This window comes from Saccostrea cucullata, unplaced genomic scaffold, assembly GCF_032062105.1.
Source record: "Saccostrea cucullata isolate Sc308-1 unplaced genomic scaffold, CSIRO_AGI_Scuc_v1 ctg16875, whole genome shotgun sequence".
Lineage (NCBI taxonomy): Eukaryota > Metazoa > Mollusca > Bivalvia > Ostreida > Ostreidae > Saccostrea > Saccostrea cuccullata.
The window spans coordinates 1-20,001 of record NW_026926995.1 but is presented as its reverse complement, the minus strand read 5'-3'; the positions used below and the strand labels follow the sequence as shown (position 1 = coordinate 20,001).

General features: G+C 31.6%; 1 protein-coding gene across 1 annotated transcript; it reads right to left on the bottom strand.

The window, feature by feature from the left end:
- Positions 1-2,597: 2,597 nt before the first annotated feature.
- Positions 2,598-19,995, bottom strand: LOC134273186 (uncharacterized). The gene is made up of 12 exons (XM_062755365.1): positions 19,951-19,995; positions 19,122-19,544; positions 15,591-15,752; positions 14,033-14,545; positions 10,077-10,331; positions 9,777-9,989; positions 8,972-9,069; positions 7,552-8,731; positions 7,219-7,284; positions 6,673-6,861; positions 3,584-3,805; positions 2,598-3,490 (listed from the first exon to the last, which is right to left on the bottom strand). Exons 2-12 carry the CDS (start codon positions 19,495-19,497, stop codon positions 2,820-2,822), a joined length of 3,945 nt encoding a protein of 1,314 aa, XP_062611349.1. The 5' UTR covers positions 19,498-19,544; positions 19,951-19,995; the 3' UTR covers positions 2,598-2,819.
- Between the last annotated feature and the right edge of the window lie 6 nt (positions 19,996-20,001).

Sequence of the window (20,001 nt, the reverse complement as noted above, 5' to 3'; positions counted from 1 at the left end):
TTAATCTTGATATATTACAACATGTCATTGTTTTTTCACAAATGTTTAACCTAATATAACCAGGTATATGTAGCTCTTTCTATTGCTCGTAATGTATTTTGGATTCACTTCATTTACAGCTTGGTAGAGGATTCGCAAAAAGATCCAAAATAGGGTGTTAAGTCCACCCATTCTTTAACTTTTCAATCGTAAAAGTCCCTCACTATTGCGGCGATATACATGCACTTCTTCACCTTCATACGGAGTTTATGTAACTAAGTTGATTCGATACGCACGAACGTGCTCTACTTCTATAAAATTTCTAAAATGAGGTAAATTATTGACAAACAGGTTGATGAAACAAGGATAAAATCATTATTTTGAAGTTCCTTTGGTCGATACAATAACCTTGTCAGTAAATACAGTTCATCAACGAGTCTAATGCCGACAGACGTTTTTCATACTAATTATTGGTCTATTACTTACACACTTAATTGACGGAATTTTCCGTTATTTCCCGATCATGTCAAGGAGCACAATGTGGATGTGACCGATCGATAGCAGATGCTCACTCCTCCATGTCACCTGATTCAACCTCATCATGTCCCAAAAGCACATTACAAGCCCTGACGTAACAGGGTGATTCCAGAAATTTGAGACAATTTTCATAAGTGAAGAAGTTAATATTGCTCTTTCTTCTTTCTCTGTCCAACATGGTTCAATGAGCTTTGTAATACATATGCTCTTTAATTTCAACGATAGTCACAAGTCAAAGTAAACAGATTATATTAAATTTAAGAAGTAAAATCAATTTTTTTATGCTTTGGTCATGACCGCAACGATATAAAAACATGCAATTTCTATTTCTCTATATATTGAAAAGAAATATTTTTTTAACCAATGAAAAGAAAATGAAAAGAAAATTAATATTCTGTAATATAATAGAAGTTGTAGAATTTTGGAATACGTTTCTATTCTGTGGAAGGCCAAATAAATCGCCAGATGTAAGAATATGCTATTTGTGTAATTACAAAATCAATTTTTGTTGTTGTAAAAAACAAATATTAATACGTTTTAGGAAGTAACAGGCATAAAATGAAGTAAATTATATCACGAAGGCTTATTTTTTTACTAATAATTAATAGCATGTAATTTTATTTGCACGAAAGACTGGTGCTGTGGTCATGACTAAAATTTTCGGTCATGACATCAAATTTTTGGTCATGACATTTCTTTATTATACATATAAAAATGTCAATGAATAATTCTAAAATAAAAACACCAAAACACCAATAAAAATAAAAATAAAAAACAATGTAACATCAAATAAATTAAACGGTCTAATTATGCATGATTTTTGTCTGTCAAGTCTAACTCTTAACGAAACACTAAAAAAATCAATTGTTTTATGCTTTATTAAATAAAAAATCAATTATAATGTCGATAGTTTAAAATATTTAATGATATATGTTGTTGTTTTAGCAAAATTAATAAATGATAAAAAGTTTGAGTTGAAAATAGTAACTATTGTCATGACCACAACATATTAAGTTGCGGTAAATGACAGTTTTGGTCATGACATAAATTGAGTTATTACCTGATCAGCTCTCCATACGTACTATATGGATGGTACAATGATGTACATTACATTGCAGAAACATTAAATAAAGCCGTTTGGAACAAGTTTACTATGTGAAATATTTGTATTATCGTGTTTTAGAACATTCGGTCATGATCAACCATAAAGGTACTAATAAAAAAAGATACTTACAACGGGATTTTTCTTCTAAACCTTTTGACCTACACTGTTCCTTGCCTGCCATCAAAACTTTTAGTAGTTTATAAGCCTTCTTTTATGGAGAGTAATAATTCAAAGGGCAGTAACTCTATTTTAAATAGCAGATTGCACAATCGTTTCGGTCATGACGAAATATTAAGTGACACAAAAATATACAACAAAATTTTAGTAGTATGATCAAAAAACCTACTGAATAAAAAAAGAAACATACTTAGGAGAAATGTATTAGAATAAATAAGACAAATAAAACTGAAAAACAAAAATTAGATGCGTCAAAAAACCCACAGAAAGTGGAAAGTCTATCATAGGGACATTGATATACGTCATTGATACATGATACAGTGACATTATTTTTCATTATTAAAATCAAACTTTAACATTTTTGCACATCAATACAAAAAAGAATATCTTTTTATTTAATATTTAGAACAAAATCAGGGAAATTTTGTTATATTTAACAGGAATATTAGAGTGTTTTTCATGAGTGACACAATTTGTCTCAAATTTGAGGAATCACCCAACAATAAAATAACTTTTTATCAATGTTTCGAGGCAGTGGTAATTAAAATCGAGCTTTTTGAGACGTACGTGAATTCATGACATCCACTTGTTTTTGCGGAGCAAACAGAAAAAAAAAGTTGCAGAAAAAGATACATTTCTTTCTCAGATTCAGCTCTGTATTTCCTTCAGCTCCGCATCTACTGCTTAACCAAAAGTGTCGCTAAATATCTTGTTTTTATATACAAAACAACCATAAATTCCTATAATTTAATTCACACTAAATTTCTCGAATCATCCTTCGCAAAAAAACAAAAAAAAAAAAATCAGATACGCTAAATTCAAAACATTAGAAGGAATCTAAATACTTTTTCTTCAAAAATGTTACAGGGGTATAATGAATATGAATACAGATTGTATATTGCTCCTTGAATCAGTATATTATTTATTCTGCATGGTATTTAACATCAAACGCATAAGTCTGAACAATGTTCTAAATATTTTCCGAATATTACTTTGATATTTACATATGTAACTGCTCTACTCAGTGTCTAATTTCTGGGTGAAAAAGTTCATTTCGTAAATGAAGCAATGGCTTTGGACTAAGAAGTTCGTAAACTCGAGACATGCTGATGCCACTTTCAACAAGGTATCTTTTAGGAATAATCTTGAGTTGTTCCTTGAATTTTTCAGAATAAGCAAATGATGGAAATCCTTCTTGTAGCATTAAAAACACCTTTGGCTTTTCTTTGTCTGAAAAAATAAGTCCAGGGCTGCCAGATGCTCCATGAGTTGTAGATTCTGAGCAATTAAGTTGTACTTTTCCATTTCCACTGAAGGCTGTTTCATACGTATTCTTAAATTCAATTTGATTTTCTCTAGGAAATTTATCATTCCACCATTTAACTGCATCATCAAAATGTGGCCAGGACTCTTTTGAGGGAATCAACCGACACTTTGAATCGATTATCTTTTCACCATTGTGCAACGATGGAAAACCAACGATATGAACTTGATTTGGTTTCTTATTTGAGCAATCCAAGATAAACTCTGGACATGAAAAATCTCCTCCATTCACTTCCAACAAAGCAACGTCGTCTGCTTTACTATAGAACGGAATATCTCCCTTAAGGGGACAAAACACACTCTGACCTTGTTCTCGCGTGCAACTAAAGTCCACGGAAATTAAGTCCTCATTCATTTTTGAAGCCTGTTCTAAAAAATCAAAAAGAAAAGTTTTTGCATAATATAATATAAATTAAAATAAAGGGACTTATGCTGCAAATATGTGTCATATTTATCAAGTACCTTTCGTTGTAAAGAATCCAGAGACATCCAAAGCTTCAATCAGGTCACTGAATAAAATACTATGACAAGACTTATTCATCCACATTTCAATCCCATTCCTTATTTCCACCTCCACGTCTACATCTGATCTTTCCACTTGCAGCTTTTTAAGTAATTTGGAATAGTTTCGCTTGCGAACAGGGTCACATTGTGCCAACTCTATCACTTTTTCTAAATAGTAATCTTACAAAAATAAAAAATATATAGTAGTTATAGTTCAAAAATATTTTATTTTTAAAGTATTTTCTTTACATCCTGTATCCTGTACATGTACATGTATATTTCAGATGAAAAAAAGTATACTGTCATATCGATGGGTTTTAAAGGACATATACACATAAGGTATAATAGGATCTTTTTCAGAGCTGCTCATATCTATAAAATATCATCAAGTGGTTCTTTAAATAAGGATTTCCAACCCTAATAGGACTAAATTCTTTACCACTAAATGTTCATCAAATACTTAGTATCCAGTGCGAAAGGCGTTGAAGCTCGCCTGAGCTAAAAAAAGGCTAGTAAATATTTCGCAAAATTTAACATGTTTTCTCTGATATCTTTACACCTGTATATAATTTGTTAAAAGATATATAATAAAAATTGTTTAGAATTAGATTTTCTTTCATTTGATTTGAAGAACAGGGGTCTGACCCCTCAAATGAAGGACAAAAAGGGGCCACAAGATTTTCGTCTATAACTCTTTATTTATAAATTTTTTGTTATGAATAACTGAAGCAAAAATTTCTATTGTACAATCTGCATCAATGCATTGTAAAAGTTTGATCATATGATGCGTAATTTGGAGCCGTTTGGGGCCGAAATGCTCAATCTTGGATTCTTTATATCTCAAAAGAGGGACATATTTTGATAAGCATTATTGAATAAAAGATGTTCAGAGACGTCTTCTCAACAATATACAACCATTCAATGTCCTAAAAACGGCCCATAAAGGACTTGAAGGGCTGGCCCCTATATATTTCTATTCGGCATAGCTCAAAAACTAAAAGAGGTTTGTGAATAGTTGTTGAACAAAAAATCTTTAAAATCATGAGCCTTATCATTTGATATGATGCAAAATTGGCTAACCCCTCAAATAAGGAGCCTGAAGGGGCCAAAACGTTTTATTGTATAACTTCTTAACTATCAAGATTTTGTTATACATTTCTGATACAAAAATTTTTATCTTAACAATCTGCAACAAGATATTGAGAAGGTATGATCATGCGTTAGGTAATAAGGGGTCATAAGGGGCCAATATGCTAAATCTTTGCTTCCTTCTATTTCCATGGGGAGAAATATTTTGATAAGCTGTATTAAATGAAAGATGTTCAGAATCGTATTCCAAACAATATACAACCATTCCATTAATTTCTGCAAAATGGTCCCATTAAGGACTTGTAGGGCTGGCCCCTATATATTTCTATTATGCATAGTTAAAAAAAACGAAAAGAAATCTCTGAATATTTCTTGAACAAAAATCTTTAAATTTACGAGCTTTATTTCAAATGTAGAAAAAAGGAATGACCCTTAAATAAGAAGTCCAGAGGGGCCAAGAGGCTTGCATCTATAACTCTTTGATAATATTATCTAAATCAAAAGAATTTCATTAAAAGAGAGAAGGCATGATATCATTATGTTTTAACAAAGATCATAGTCAAATTCATATCTCATCTTATCGAAAAGTCGGACGGAAGACCTAGACGTTGCTCGCAACCAGATCTCATCTAGTTATTTTTATAATTCTGAAGCCCTTCTCACTAAAGAAGAAATATTCGACCATCTAATAATTTTATGATTGAAAAATTCACCAAAATTTGGGGGAAAGTCGGAAAATGTTTGTTTCTAGTTCAATATTTTCTTAAAAATTTTTAATTTATTTTCTGCCATTTTTATGAATAATTTGTATTTATAAAAGTCTGCAGATCAATATCCTGGCTTAAATATTTTATGGTAGACCAACATTTTTTTTCTTATTCTCTTTCAATTGTAATCAATATCCTAACAAAATGATAAAAAAATTGATATAAAAAGTTTACAAACAATCCTAAAATATGTTAAGATTTTTATGGAGTCTTTAAAGTGATATTACTTTAGAAAAACAAGGAATTAGAAACCTTTTCCATACTAATAAAACGAGAAAAAACATTTAAACAGAAAATTACATTTATTGAACCAGGTCAAGAAAGGGTTGTCTCCTCTGATGTCTGCATGAACACTGTCCGAACAAATATAATAATTTCGTCAACTTTTATATTGATGCGGTATAACCTTAAGTTTGCTGCTTTTTTCCCCTTCAAACACCTTTCTTAAAAGCTTAATTCGGAGTTGCTAGTAATTTTTCCGGACTTCGTTCTGTGACATGGTACACGTTTACTATAATTACAAAATCCGGTTTTAAAGAATTAGACCCAAACACCGCAAATTCTGCAAAAACTGTTGTGTAACTCTTTTATGCGGAAGATAAGAACATTTTGTTGAGATGTGTATCCTTAACTCTAACTTTATCTTCTCTTATTTTCAAAAAATCAAATCATGCAAGCATATGTGAAACCGCACAACTTTGGCGAACGCTTTTTAAGGCGTTTACTGTGCGCACTTTTAGACGAAATTTAATGATTGTACTCACTTAACTATTAAAAATAATTATTTCCACAGCTGGATAGTAAAATGTAAAGCATTGATCCATTCGTACGTTTCTAACATATAAAGAACCAGTCTAAGGCTGTTGTTAAAGATTTTTTTTTGAAATATAATGAGTCTTTTGTCTTATAAAACAATCCATAAAGGCTTTGATTTGAATTCCGAACTTCATGAAACTAGTTAAACCTTATGATTTAGATATTAATTTATGATCTGCATTGCAATATCTGCTTTTTATGAATCTTTGTTTTTGCTCATTTTAATGTGGGCCTTAAGTTCACTTGTTCTTTAATTGGTTTAGTAAAAAAAATGTTAATTGAAACTTCAGAAGTATTTTGAACGCTTGAGACATTTTTCACTCAATGATGAGATTTTGGATTTAAATGAAGCATGTCAAATGCTACTTAACTTACCGACCGTGTCCCTAATGACGTGATATGCCGTCATCAGGTACCGCTTTCCGACTCTGAATGCCGTCCCATTCCTAGTGCCGTTTATGGTCCTGCACGTTAAATTGCCGATGCTTTGATGCCATTTTTGTAAGTAAAATACTTCCTGCTCTTTTACTCTTAAACAATCATCATCTTCTTTTCTAAATAGCGCTATGTAATAAAAGGGTTTTAATTTTCATTTTTTTTATTGTCTACAATTATTCTTTACAAACGAATCTTTCATTTTCTGAATTACATCGATCAGCATATCCAATACAGTTCTTGTTACTTATCTTTTACATAATTAATAAAAATTCCTTCCATAATTTTCTGCAGTAATTTATTCCTTAGAGAAATAGAATGGATGTTTTCTTATAACTTTTAAAGAATAAATATGAGTGTCTGGAAAATCCTTTTGCGGAATACATTAAAATTCATTCTGAAAGATAGACACGAAGGTTGTTCCAATATACATTAGCTGTCAAATGTCAAAATAGGTTTAGAAATATATGTTATTTTTCACAATACCTTGGTATTCTTCTCTTTTCTGGTTTTCTTGGCCATCTTTAACTTCCGTAGAATCCTTCATTTTTCCTACAAAGCAGAAGACATTATTTTCAGAAATGAGAATCCCTTGAAATATTTTTAAATGAAATTTGTCTAATCTATCGCAAAATTTCAAACAACATGTTGTATTTCAAAGGAATCATCAGAAGACACACACACACACCCTCCCCCATATGCGTGTGAAGGTGCATAACTTCTCTATATCTGTGACTTCACAATAAATGTGAAAATATATGTTGCGTAAAATAATACATCAAATGAAAACATTCTGAACTAATGTTTGGGAATGCATACCATATTTCCAAAAGCGAAGCAGATCATTTTCTTTGATTTCATGATGATTTTTGAACCCATGATTGGGACAACTGAATTCTCCTCTACCAACCAACTCTTTCTCTGAAATGAAGCATAAGGGATCTTCCTCAGTTACGTCTTGCTTTGAACACTGATAACCGATCTCATACAGTGTTTTCTTGTGGAAGTTTTTCGTCATCTGTTTAAGGACATCTTCCATCGTTTTCTTTATTTTCATAGTAATTTCTCCACTGAGCTGCTTATTTCCTTGTCTAAATATTTGAACCTGTATTGTTGATGTAGTAACAGCTACACCTATCGTGTGTTCTTTAAACGTAAATAAAGCGATGTTTTTAAACAAACACTTCTGTCCATTGTCTTCGATAACAGTCCATTTTGTGCTGACTATACAGGCTACTATGAGACGGAAATAAAAGAAATATGGCAGGAACCGGAAATTGAAAACTAAAACACATGTTTTTTGTTCTAATTGCATAACATAACTTTTTAGATGCTCTCCAAAGTCTAATTTGTTCATACATGGAACATAGTGTGCATCTTCACCTACAGCAAGCAAACCAAGGCGTTGCATGTACTTCAACGTAGAATTGCATTTTCTTGCGTCCATTTTTTTCTTTTTCCAAATTCCCTTCAATAATCCCTCAGATAGATAACCGCTTTCAAAAAAGTGTTTCCAATCTTTGTCATTCTCAACAAGATCCCTGGCATGCTTTGGATCTGTTATAATATACTTGAAACAGTCTACAAACCATTGCACATCTGTTATTGTCCTATCTTTCAAGTTATCTTCGTTGTAATATAAAATTACCCCAATGTCATGATAAAACTGGAGCACATCAAATGTCTCCTTTTCTTTTCCAATTTTTTTAATTGAAACTTGTTTTCGAAAGTCTGTAAGTGAGAGGCATTTTTTTCCTTTTTGCTTGTTTTCTCTTAAAACTACTTCACATAATGCCCACTCTTTCGGAATGCTCTCTCTCCAACGATCTTCCAAAGCGATCGAAACGATACATTCTACTACATTTGTAAGTTTATCTAAATGCTCGTTATCATCCTTAGGAAACCCAATGTGGAAGCAGCGTTCTCGGTCAAGATGTTTCTTCAGATCAGGCTCATGCTTCAGAAGCTCCAGCAAGTCATCATAAATTGATCTGTTAACCTAGAAAAAAGATAAATGTCCACCATTAAATTATGCCCTCCACAATCAACGTTTTGAAGTAGATACAAGTACTAAGAAATCAAACAATTATTTTGAGACTGATAATATCTAAAAAGCTATAAAATATCGGAATAAATAGATCTGTTAACCTATGAAAAGATAAATGTCCACTCAGCTAGTTTTGCTCTTCACACTCAATTTTTTGTATTTATTTTAAAATATTTTATCATTGACAGGTACCATATTTTGCACTTCATCAGAATGAGTTGCTATGGTAACAACTGGAGTGTCATCTTCGCAGTAGGTGTGGATAGATTTCAACCAAAAAATGACATATTCTAAATAAAAAATATTTGATAATCAATTAATGGATGATAAATACACAATGAACTTCAGTTTCAACTCGTCATAAATATTTTTTTTTTTGTTTGTATGTTGTTTAACCTCACTTTCGAGGATTATTAAATCACATGGACACGTCACCCGCGCAAGTGGAGAGCTGCAAATTCTATCCTATACTTGGCACTTACGGTCCTTGAGCAGTAAGAGATCGTTTTTCTCGTAAACACCTATTGTGACACAGGATCCCCATATATATGGTCTGTAGATCTTTACTTTGATTGAATAAGTTTTAAAAATGCTTACAAAGGTTTGTTTGAATGTGAATATAAAATTATTACTGATATCAAACTCGAGCGACATTCGATGGCATACAATAAAAATGTATGCAAATTTTGTGGAGATTTATTTACAATCTTTCACATCTGGTTACAAATATATTGTCTGATCCTGATTGGATGTGTAGAGATTGCCCGGTCCGTCTCTAATAAAAATGAACTGGTCACTGACAATCAGACAAATGCAAATATTCAACTTAAAGACACAATGTAACCTTAATTACGATTTTCGTTTTCACTTTTTAAAAATAATTTGTTAACATGACTTATAATGACTTATAGTGATATCAAAACATTAATGAAAATCTTTGGCCTACAAAAAAATTACTAAATTGTACGCACACAATGACATGCACAAAAACACTTACGTCCAAATGTCCAGTCTGCAAACATGGTTCCTTCCTGTTCACACAATGCTTGATCAACTTTTTCATCAAACTTTTTTGACATATCGATCACAAGAAGATAAAAAGCTCTTCTGCTAAGATAGACCTGATGACAGGCGTAATACGCACACTGTCCAGCAAAATCCACAACACTTAGTAGGCACTTATTTTCTGTATCAACATCTTCCTCAAGACCTAAAGATTAGAATCTGAAGCACATCATTTCATACAAAATATCCATATTTTGATCATAATATCTTTACTTTAAAACGATTTACAAACCTTTTAAACATTTACGATCCCTGTCTATATCAAATAAGTTTTCATACACCTCCAGTCCTACGGTCGACTGTATTTGTCGTAACTCTTGAATATCTCGCTGCTGTAGTCGCTTTAAAAGAGTAGTTTTTCCAGCTCCCGCACAACCAACAATCATTGCACGAGCTCTATGCATTGTTTGGGTTCCTTTCTTAGCACATGCTATGTATCTGCATCGAGCATCATAGTCCCATTTTAGCACTTCTCTTGGTATATGTACTGTTTAGAAAATAATCAAGTACAGTAAGAAAGGCTAACAAAAATATTTCGATTCTTTCAGTTTTTTTGCAAATAAGTGTTAACATATGGTATTGTGTTTTTCATTATTTTTTTTATTTCTACCACAAGAAAAGTATACTCAGAATTCCATTACTGATTCCTCTATTACAGTCAGTGTTACGTTAAAGTCAATGCATTGATTAAGCTGAATTCACGTGAACTTGCGCCTAAACTTCACTTTATAAGATACCTGACATGTTACGATATCAACCTGTAATTAAGGTTCATAAGCCCTCTGCTAACTAATATATAAAATGTTGCTTGCAATTGAACCTTGATGATTTTCCAAAAGAAATGTATTTTATAAGTAAAAAAAACAAACAATTGTAGCATAGCTTGCGGGGCAAAATTGAACTAAGACACTTCAGCTTGACAAATCTATGAAGGAATAATAGACATTTCTGTCATTAAGAGTTGTCTCTCCTATCAGAGTATCAATGAGCCTCAATATGTTAACCTCATCTTATTCTGTTCAGTCCACTTCCATATAAAATAATCTTATTTATCCAGACGTTTTAACTAGCTCATATGTTCCCTGGAGTTCGAAAACAGACATGTACCTGTAGTTAATTACAAACACCAGCAATCTTTACTCTTTTACCGACCAACTTGACCACTGGCACAAAAACAAAGGCATGCTTGTTTTCATACATAGCCGTCGTACCTAAGGTTCATTAATCCTCTACTCACTCTAATAAAATGTTTTTCTTTTATTATCTATGGCTTTCAAAAAGAAATGGGCCTATATCTTATAAGTAAAATAAAAGATACCACAGAGTCTGACACATCTGTTTCATTAACTGGATATTTTACTTGAAAAGACTTTAATGGTATTCTAAAAACCAAGCTCTTTGATAAATTAAATGACTTTCCCATAGTTAACTTTCCTTACTTATGCAGCAATATACCTGCATCACCTGCATACAAAGTTTATGCATCTCATTTAATTCGACACGCAAGGGTATGAACAATTTCTTTAAGGGGGACCTTTGTCCGAAAAGTATTTGTGTGAAATTTCCAAAACTTTGTAATATCTTTCATGACCACTTGCTCTTAATTTTTAGGCATTTAAAACAATACCTTTATATGCTTATTTTTACACAGGAGCACGTGCAAAAACTGTGTAAAATGCTAAAAATAGATTATTTTAACATATTATTGTTCTACCTCAAATATGCGCTAAAAAGAATCAAAAATATCAAATTACATTCTAAATCAACATGTATTTAAATTATTTGACTTGTATCTTTAAAATGAAGTTAAAATCATTGTAATTCATATCGCGTGAAAAATTATAATGGAGCACAATGTAAATATTACCCCCATTTTTCTTGTCGTATTTTTTGCAATTTCGACATGCATAAAAGGTAATATCTTAGAAAATCTTTGTGTGAAAATGTTGTATTTCATACGTTTTGAAAGAAATGAATTAACTCTTTATTTTGATAAAGAAAAAAGTATACCTTTATGATAAAATAAATAATAAATGTGAAGTTTTCTTTTATTTTCGTACTCTTGTGTCATAAATATTGACCTTTCTGCACTACGACAAGTGTAAGTAAGCACTGGCAAATATCTGAATATAAATTTATTTTGTGGAAAACAAGTATTTTGTTTTGATTAGTAACAATTTACACTGATTTTAATCTTTTCTTTTTGATCCCAATCATTATGTCCCCCCACCTCTTCCCCGTCAACAACCAACTCCTATAAGAATTATCCTAGGAATGACTTTATACAATTAAATGTACTAACCAATAAGCAAATATAGGTACAAGTTAATTTTTAAAAATTTTTTCCCCTAGTTTTATCGAGAAAATACAATTAATGGTAACCATAAAATTAAACATATTTCCCTGATTTAAGCCGCTTTCTTTGCTGAATTTTATCTTATCTTTTTTATATTTTATATCAGCATATTATCGAGGTATTTTTTTCACAACTGAACTTGCTATGAATTATCAACCAAAGGAAGAGATTTCTAATATTAACAAACTCCATTAATCAAATAAAGCTGCCATTAAAGATGCATAAATTTTCTTTTTGTAAATTGTCTACGCTATTGATTATTAACAATGGTAATTTTATTCCGTTGTTATTTTACCACTGAAATTAAGATGTATTTTCCGTTATTTCCCGATCATGACAAGGAGCACACGCCGGGTGTGACCGGTCGGTAGAGGATGCTCACTCCTCCATGGCATCTGATCCCTACTCTTATATCTCGGTGGTCCGTGTTTGCTGAGCTCCTATTTTGTATGGTTTATTGGATTTTGAGCTGGAATACTGTTCGTTATCTCCGTGTATTTCATTTTTAAATAATAAATTAGAACAATATCTTAAAGAATGAAGTGGAACATTTACAGCGTCATTTGGAACTTCTGTATTTTTGGTTCACTGGGGGATCAAAGTTTAGGGAAAATCTTTGAACTTCTTCTCAAGAACATCAAAGACATGATTGGTCATAGTTATATGGAAGCATCTTCTGGTAATGAAGATTCAAGTTTGTTCAAATCATGACCTCTTGGGCAAGGGTTGGGCCATTATGGTGACCAAAGGAGAAATACATAGAGACAAATCTCTAAATAAAAAAATCCTCTTCTTGAGGACAGCAAAGTTGTGATTGTTCAAAGTCATATGAAAGCATCCTCTGGTACACTCAACTTTCTTCAAATCAAGGCCCCGTAGTTAGTGTGGTTCCAAAATGGCGTCTCTGAGTTTTACATAGGAATACGCGTTCCCTTGGAAAAAATCGTTAATATTCTTCACAAAGCCATGATTGATCATCAATTTAAAAACATCATTAAAGTGAATCATGACAGTAAACAGCAAAATCATTACAGTGTATGTGTCATATTAATTCAAAAGCATTCTCAGGAAGTGTAGATTTTAGGGGTATTTTTTTCAAATACCCCACTTCCTGGTAATTAACCACTTTGGTAATATTTTTAAACTTTTCAATACTAAATATATTGTTGTTATTACCTATGTAGCTAGTTGCTCAGGTGAGCGAAGTGGCCCCTGAGCCTTTTGTTTTAATTTTCAAATTAGAAAACCAGCAGTAGGTAGTTTTATTCGAATTTCCTAATCTTCTATTTGAGATATACTAATTTCTCCTCATAATATGGCTACCTTTGAAGATGACGTTTTAAGTAACACCTTGGGTAAATATACGTATCGAAATTAGGGGTACATGTATCTTGGCGGGTATTTTCAATTAAACAATGTCTTATTTTCAAAACCTTAGGATCGGACTGACTTTAGTAGTTTAAAAGGCCTGGTTTTTTAAAAACATTTTGTTTAATTATCCATGGATGAAAAAATGCGATTGTTAAAAAAAGAAATTTCTGAGGAAAAAGTATTGAACTTTATGACCTTTTACCTTTATTGTTTTTTCTTTTTTGCTTGTTTGAATATTATATTGCTTACTTTTTTTACCTGCATAAAGATAAAATAATTTTTATTAAAAACCTCAGATAAAATAACTCAGGAATATCCATTCAAAAAATTTGGTAAATGCTGTGCGCCGTTTGGCTCTGTTATTATGCTAATATTATACGGTATAAAGGCAGAAAAATGAATTTAATGTTTGGTGATTTACGTAGTATTGATGCACATGTAAAACTCTGTGATAAACTTACGTTTTGAAGATATTTTATATTTAAAATTGTAAATGTCAGCTGCAAACTTGATGGCGTCTATACCAAGTCTTTCTATGAATGACTTTTCCGTGCCTTCTGGTAGGTACACACAGCGTTCTTTCAGACTCCTCTTGTACGACCATGGGCGCGCATATTCAAATATTGAGTCTACTGAGGAAAGATTTAGGTAGTTTTCATAATCCCTCTCACTTTCTAAGCAATTTAAAACAAAGTAGCCCATCACCTGATGTCGGATCTCCTCTGATACAAAGTACACTTTGTTATTCTCTTTATCTACAGTTATCAATTTATCACAATGACCCAATTCCTTTAGGAGTACGAAATTTTCTTCTGTATTTCCCTCCTTACCATCTTCTATTGCTTTAAACGTTTGTTGAATAATTTTTCGTTTCTCCTCCCAAGGTATACTTACACGAACGGAATAGTTCTCTGACATAAGTATGGATATCAAAATGCTCCATTTTTTCTCTGACAGCTGCATTTCAATTAATTCTACAAAAAAATGGGATAAAAAGACAAATATAAAATATTACATTGTAAAACATAAAATATTTGTGGACCGAGTTAAAAAAAGCCTAAAAAAATTCTTTCAGCTCTAAATTCTGTTTAGTATACTGAAACAAATTGTTCGTTTCTTTGTTTTGGGATAAGTTTGAAAAAAATTGTAAGGGTCACCTGATAAAAAGTGCGCTATCTAAAATGACAAGACTTAGCAAGGAATAACAGGAATTGGTACACTTAAAAAATGTTCTAATACAAATCTATCTGAAAAAACGGATAACATATCTAGTGTTTTGCTGAGCGGGCATAAAAAATCAATATTTGACCGCTGAATGAAATGTTGGACCGCTTACGACACAGAACGGGCGAAGCTTAATCTCATTTTCAGTCTTTGGTGTTCAACAGGACGGACTTGAGGTTACGTCACGGAAGAAAGTACAAAATACATGTATTTAAAAAAATTAAATTGAAAGGTAAAACAAAACATTTATTGATTGAGTTCTCGGGCAAAATGTGTTTTGTCGACCCTCGAACCAAACTGTCTGCCTTCGGCCATTAGACAGTTTGGTTCTTTGGTCCGAAAAAACGCATGTTGCCCTCGAACTCAGTCAATAAATTAAATTGTTATTTATATATTTACATGTATCACCCGTGTGTTTCACAGAGATTACTATTGGGCAAAATAGTAAAATAGAGAAAATTAGAATAATATTCATTTATTGAATTTCCAAATGAGTTTACTTCTAAACCCATTCACAAATGCTCGTTTTTACCTCAGAAAAATTTACTTTTATTTGGGAGATAAACAATAAAGAAACAACGACTAAACGATGAATCGCTGCATGTGAAAAGAAAACGAATGTGTGCTTGGCAAAATCATCATTAGTCATGTATACTGCTTTAGGTTTTTTTTAAGAAATAACTAAAAGAGGCTTTTAGATTAACATGTTTAAAACAATTATCAGCAGTGAAGCCATCTGACAATACATTGTAAATATGTAAAACGTAGTTCATTATATTCATAGATAATACTGACCATTCTTGAGTCCTGAAAGGATGGTAGAAGCTGAATAAAAGTTTTTAATTTTTTCATCAGGTATTTGGTCCGACAATGGGTTTGTATTTCTTGCTTTGCACCAAAATTTTCCAAACATCCCAAACACTTCCTCGTCATCCAAGAAAAAATCAGGAAGTTTGGCTTCATATTAAATAGAAAAGCACATTATGTGTTAGTACCATTGTTAATTAAAGTAGGATATTTCGAACAAAAAAACTGGAACAGCTGTTGAATGGATGTAATATTTAGGGGTGTCTTTTCTGCAGATTATACGATTTTGCAATTCTCCGATTTTTTCTTGAACGAAATACAGGCCCGGAAATCTTACTTGAGTGGCATAGGACTCCTCCCCAATAAATGTATATGAATGAACCAGAAAGTACTGTATTGGGTAAAACCATATAACCAAAATTGTGAATATCTTATTTAGCTTCTAAGACTCATTTCAAATACTCCATGGCCAGAAATTATGTCTAGCAAAATTCAAAATTAGTTAAAATACACATTGAAGGCCATGGTATAGATTTATTCCTGATATATCTCTACTTCAAAGAACTTCTCAAAAACCACACGCAAGAGGTTAATTTTTAAGTGCAAAAATAGTGCCGTATTAATTGCCCTGAAGTTCTGAAAAGAAAGTTAGCGACAGAAAATGTTTTTTGGTAGAATCTTGATCGTTTATTGTGTTCACTAATATTATATTTATATTGATTTATAAAAAGGCTCATTCTTAACCCTTTAACGGCCAGAGATTTTGCAATTTTTCTTCATAAGTGCCTAAAAAGTTCAAAAGGCGCACTTGGCCGTTAAGGGGTTAAGGGTGTTAAGAAAGTTCGTTCCACATTTTTCTTTAATTTTCAAAAAGAAATCCGATGAGAAGATATTTACAATTTGTGATATTTCATGTTTACAGAGTCCATTCTTGCTACTAATAAGGTTTTAAGGTAGGATTCTTCTCACATTAATTGTATTTAAAAATTAATGAAATTTTCACAGAATCAAGAGGACAATATCACTAAGTAATGGTATCAGTGAGATTAAATTTGACCGTTTAATATTAGAGGCAAGGTCAGATCTAGGTCATTACCTTTTTCCTGGATTATGAATAAAAAATTACTGTTTCCAATCATGCGATCCCTACTTGTAATTCAAAAGATTGAATGTTTTTCTTTTACCATATAGGGCCTGTAATCATTTGGTAATAATCCATATTACCAAATGGACATGGATACTTTAAATAAAATGGATATTTGCTAATCCGATTTTCCTATACTTTTCTTAAATTTTTAGGATTTATTAGTTATTTTTATATGCTTCCTATATTTAACTTTTTCTAATTTTCACATATAGTAACGTTGTCACATTAAGGTACAAAATGATACAAAAACGAAAAGTTTTGATCGTTTACTAAGAGAGAAATATGGTAATTTAACTTACATTTGAAAATTTCGTCTAGTGTTTGATTGCGTAAAAATTATAACTAAATTCAATGTTCTATACTAATTTTGAGAGGCTGAAAAGAAGATATTTTCATACGCCACCATTCCGCCAAAAATATAGTCCTTGCTGGTTTTCAAACGCAGTTTACAAGAAGAAGGTATGGTTTCCATATAAATTTTGCCCTGTGATTTTCTAAAAAATGAAACTGGTGTAAAAGTTGACAACTCATGCTTTTTAAATAATTGAAATTCAATGCAGAAAAATCATACAAGTCATTTTTCTCACATGTGTTTTTGAATGCTAATTATGACGTCATAAACATGTGCATTTTACCGTATTTTCTTAAAAAGTTGCAGAAGACACCAATTTTCAATGAAATTTTCTTTCAGATAACATTGTCCACAGGCATCGCCCACAAAGATCTTGAGATATGTGATTTGTTATTGAATTTTGCACAAAATATCAAAAAATTAACGTGGGCGACAGCTGTGGACACTGTTTTTTAAAGGAAAATTACCCTTGAAATGTGCCATTTTGGTGCTTTTTCTGTTGAAAATAGAGAAATGCTTTTTATTAATGGCGTCATATTTGCAGAATGGTAAACCTTCATGCCATATTCTTTCCTGATTTATCAGAGTCATTTATTTAAATAATATGTAAGCCAGTTTCAAAACTTTTTGATGTCATTACATTTTTAGGGCGCAATAAAGCTAAAACCATACCTTCTTCTTTCTTTTAAAAGTTGTATAATTGTGAAGAGGAAAGAAAAATATGGTTTTTTAAATCTCCTACATCTAAATATATTCGACATATAAACAAATATACTTTGAATATTCCATCTAGTCAGAAACCAGAGAAGAATCCTACCTTAATTGTCTTTTGTTGAATTAATAAGGGGCGGGCAGGTATTAAAAACAGATGATATCTGTTCAGAAAAATTAAGAATGACGCATATTTGTGACATATATATTAAGCAGACAGGTCAAATCTTCCTTTCAAATATTATGTAAAAATCATCAAATCTGTGAAAAATTTTAAAATGACAAACCTATTCTATTGAAAAGTGATCTAAGGATATAAGTGATTCTTATACCTACATTCGTCTGCTATTCTGATGCAAGATAAGCTATGAAGAAATAACAAGAAATTATCCTTTAAATGCACTCAAAATTAACAGCATTTCTGTCAATTCGGTGCCTTAAAGATGTTTTATGTATTTTCATATGGAAGAAAAATCCTATAAGTTCCTGCTAGAAATGAATTGTTATAAATCTAGAGCGCACTCTTGTGTTTTTTTTCAGACTTGAAAATTCATCTCTTTATTTAAGCACTACTTTGAAATTTCTGAAAATATTTCATCCTGGAACAAACTTTCTTAACACCCCTTATATTTGAAAGTCTAGTTGTGAATCATTTTTTCTTTAATCAGAACAAAACTGCAGGCGAGTATTTTGTTTGACTGTCTCAAAATTTTTCATTTGCATCAGGTATTAATAGGCATAGTAATATTCATATAGTATTCCGAATCAAAATCTGAAATGAAGTATTATGTTGCCCAATTAAGTCTATCACGAGGGTTACATTTACTACATGTTTATGTAATACAAGATCAAAACTGTATAAGTTGAAGCGTTTTGAAAGAATTCTGTAGAAATTTCTTTAATCATAAAACTTTGTGGCCTTCGCTCGTTACATTAAACATTAAAAAAAAGATTCGTTTATTGTAGTGAAGTTTAATAGTAAATGTTTATACAGTTTATTTAAATCTTACAAACACTGTAGGAGGAGCAGCATTTGAAATATTATTCACACATAAGAAAGAGGGACCCCCTACCACGCATATTTGAACAACGAAACTCAACGTTGCTTATGATTATGTTCTTCGTGTATAAAATTGTACATAATAATAATTCATGTACATATCAGATGTATATGGAATCAACTTTTGATTAACGTTGAAAGGAAATGATATTGCATTTTTTGTTCTAGAAAATTAAATATTTAAAAAAAATAAATTAAAATTATATAACGAGGATATTATTTATCAACCAAACATGTATGTACATATACCTATTACAGAGTAAGGTAACCTGCGTCCGTGTCCCTCCACAATCAGTCTTGTCGTTGTTATAGGACCGATGTCTTCTGATTCTATGGAACTATCTCCACGACGACAGTACTCCCAAACATATGTTTCTATGGATTGATCTGAGGCTACCTGTATGAAGAAGTCCTTGTCTATCTCACTCAGCAGGCAGTTTTCTCTGTAGGATTTCATTATCAGAAATCTTTTTTCATATGCAATCCGCTTTTCTTTGTGATCACTGTAAGACTTCACCAGTCCTTTGTTCTTCAGCTCCTTCAGTATCTTCCAGACATCAATGTCACCCATAGAGACGTCGCCATCTTTTATGATAGAATTGTAGTCACCCATACATAGGAACATTGTGTAGAGAACGACACACTGATCTTTTGTTAAATCTGATAACGGATCTGTTGGGTACATAAAACAAATTCATTTTGATAAGGTTGTAATGATACATAGTGTCATAAATTGCAAACGTTGTAAACTACATTGTAAATAAAAAGCAGTGTACTTTAAATGCTTACAATTTAGAACGTGTTCTACTTTATCACCGAAAGAGTTTGAACATATCTATATTCAAATGTAAATAGTTCACATAGAATATCAAAGAATTAACAAAATATACAAATACACATGTTCATTTCAGTGATTTAGTCAATCAAGGTATTGATATCTCGATTCCGTATATTAAAAGACGTTATTTGAATTTGATATTTTGTCTATCGCTATAAACTTTATTGAGCAGCTAAAACGTACAACTGTATTTGTATGAAAGACTCAAACATCCATTGATATCTTTACTTCTGCATTTACCTTTTTTGTTTCCGGAATCCAGACTTCCACTTTCATCCCCAGACAAATCCT

What these genes read in the sequence shown, in the direction of transcription:
- LOC134273186 (XM_062755365.1), bottom strand. Translation starts at nt 19,497, where the DNA reads ATGTTCCTATGTATGGGTGACTACAATTCTATCATAAAAGATGGCGAC. An exon ending in CTGATGAAGTGCAAAATATG is followed by an intron (nt 8,732 to 8,971) that starts GTACCTGTCAAT and finishes TCTTTTTTCTAG; the next exon opens with GTTAACAGATCAATTTATGA. An exon ending in GAAAAGAGAAGAATACCAAG is followed by an intron (nt 6,862 to 7,218) that starts GTATTGTGAAAA and finishes TTTATTACATAG; the next exon opens with CGCTATTTAGAAAAGAAGAT.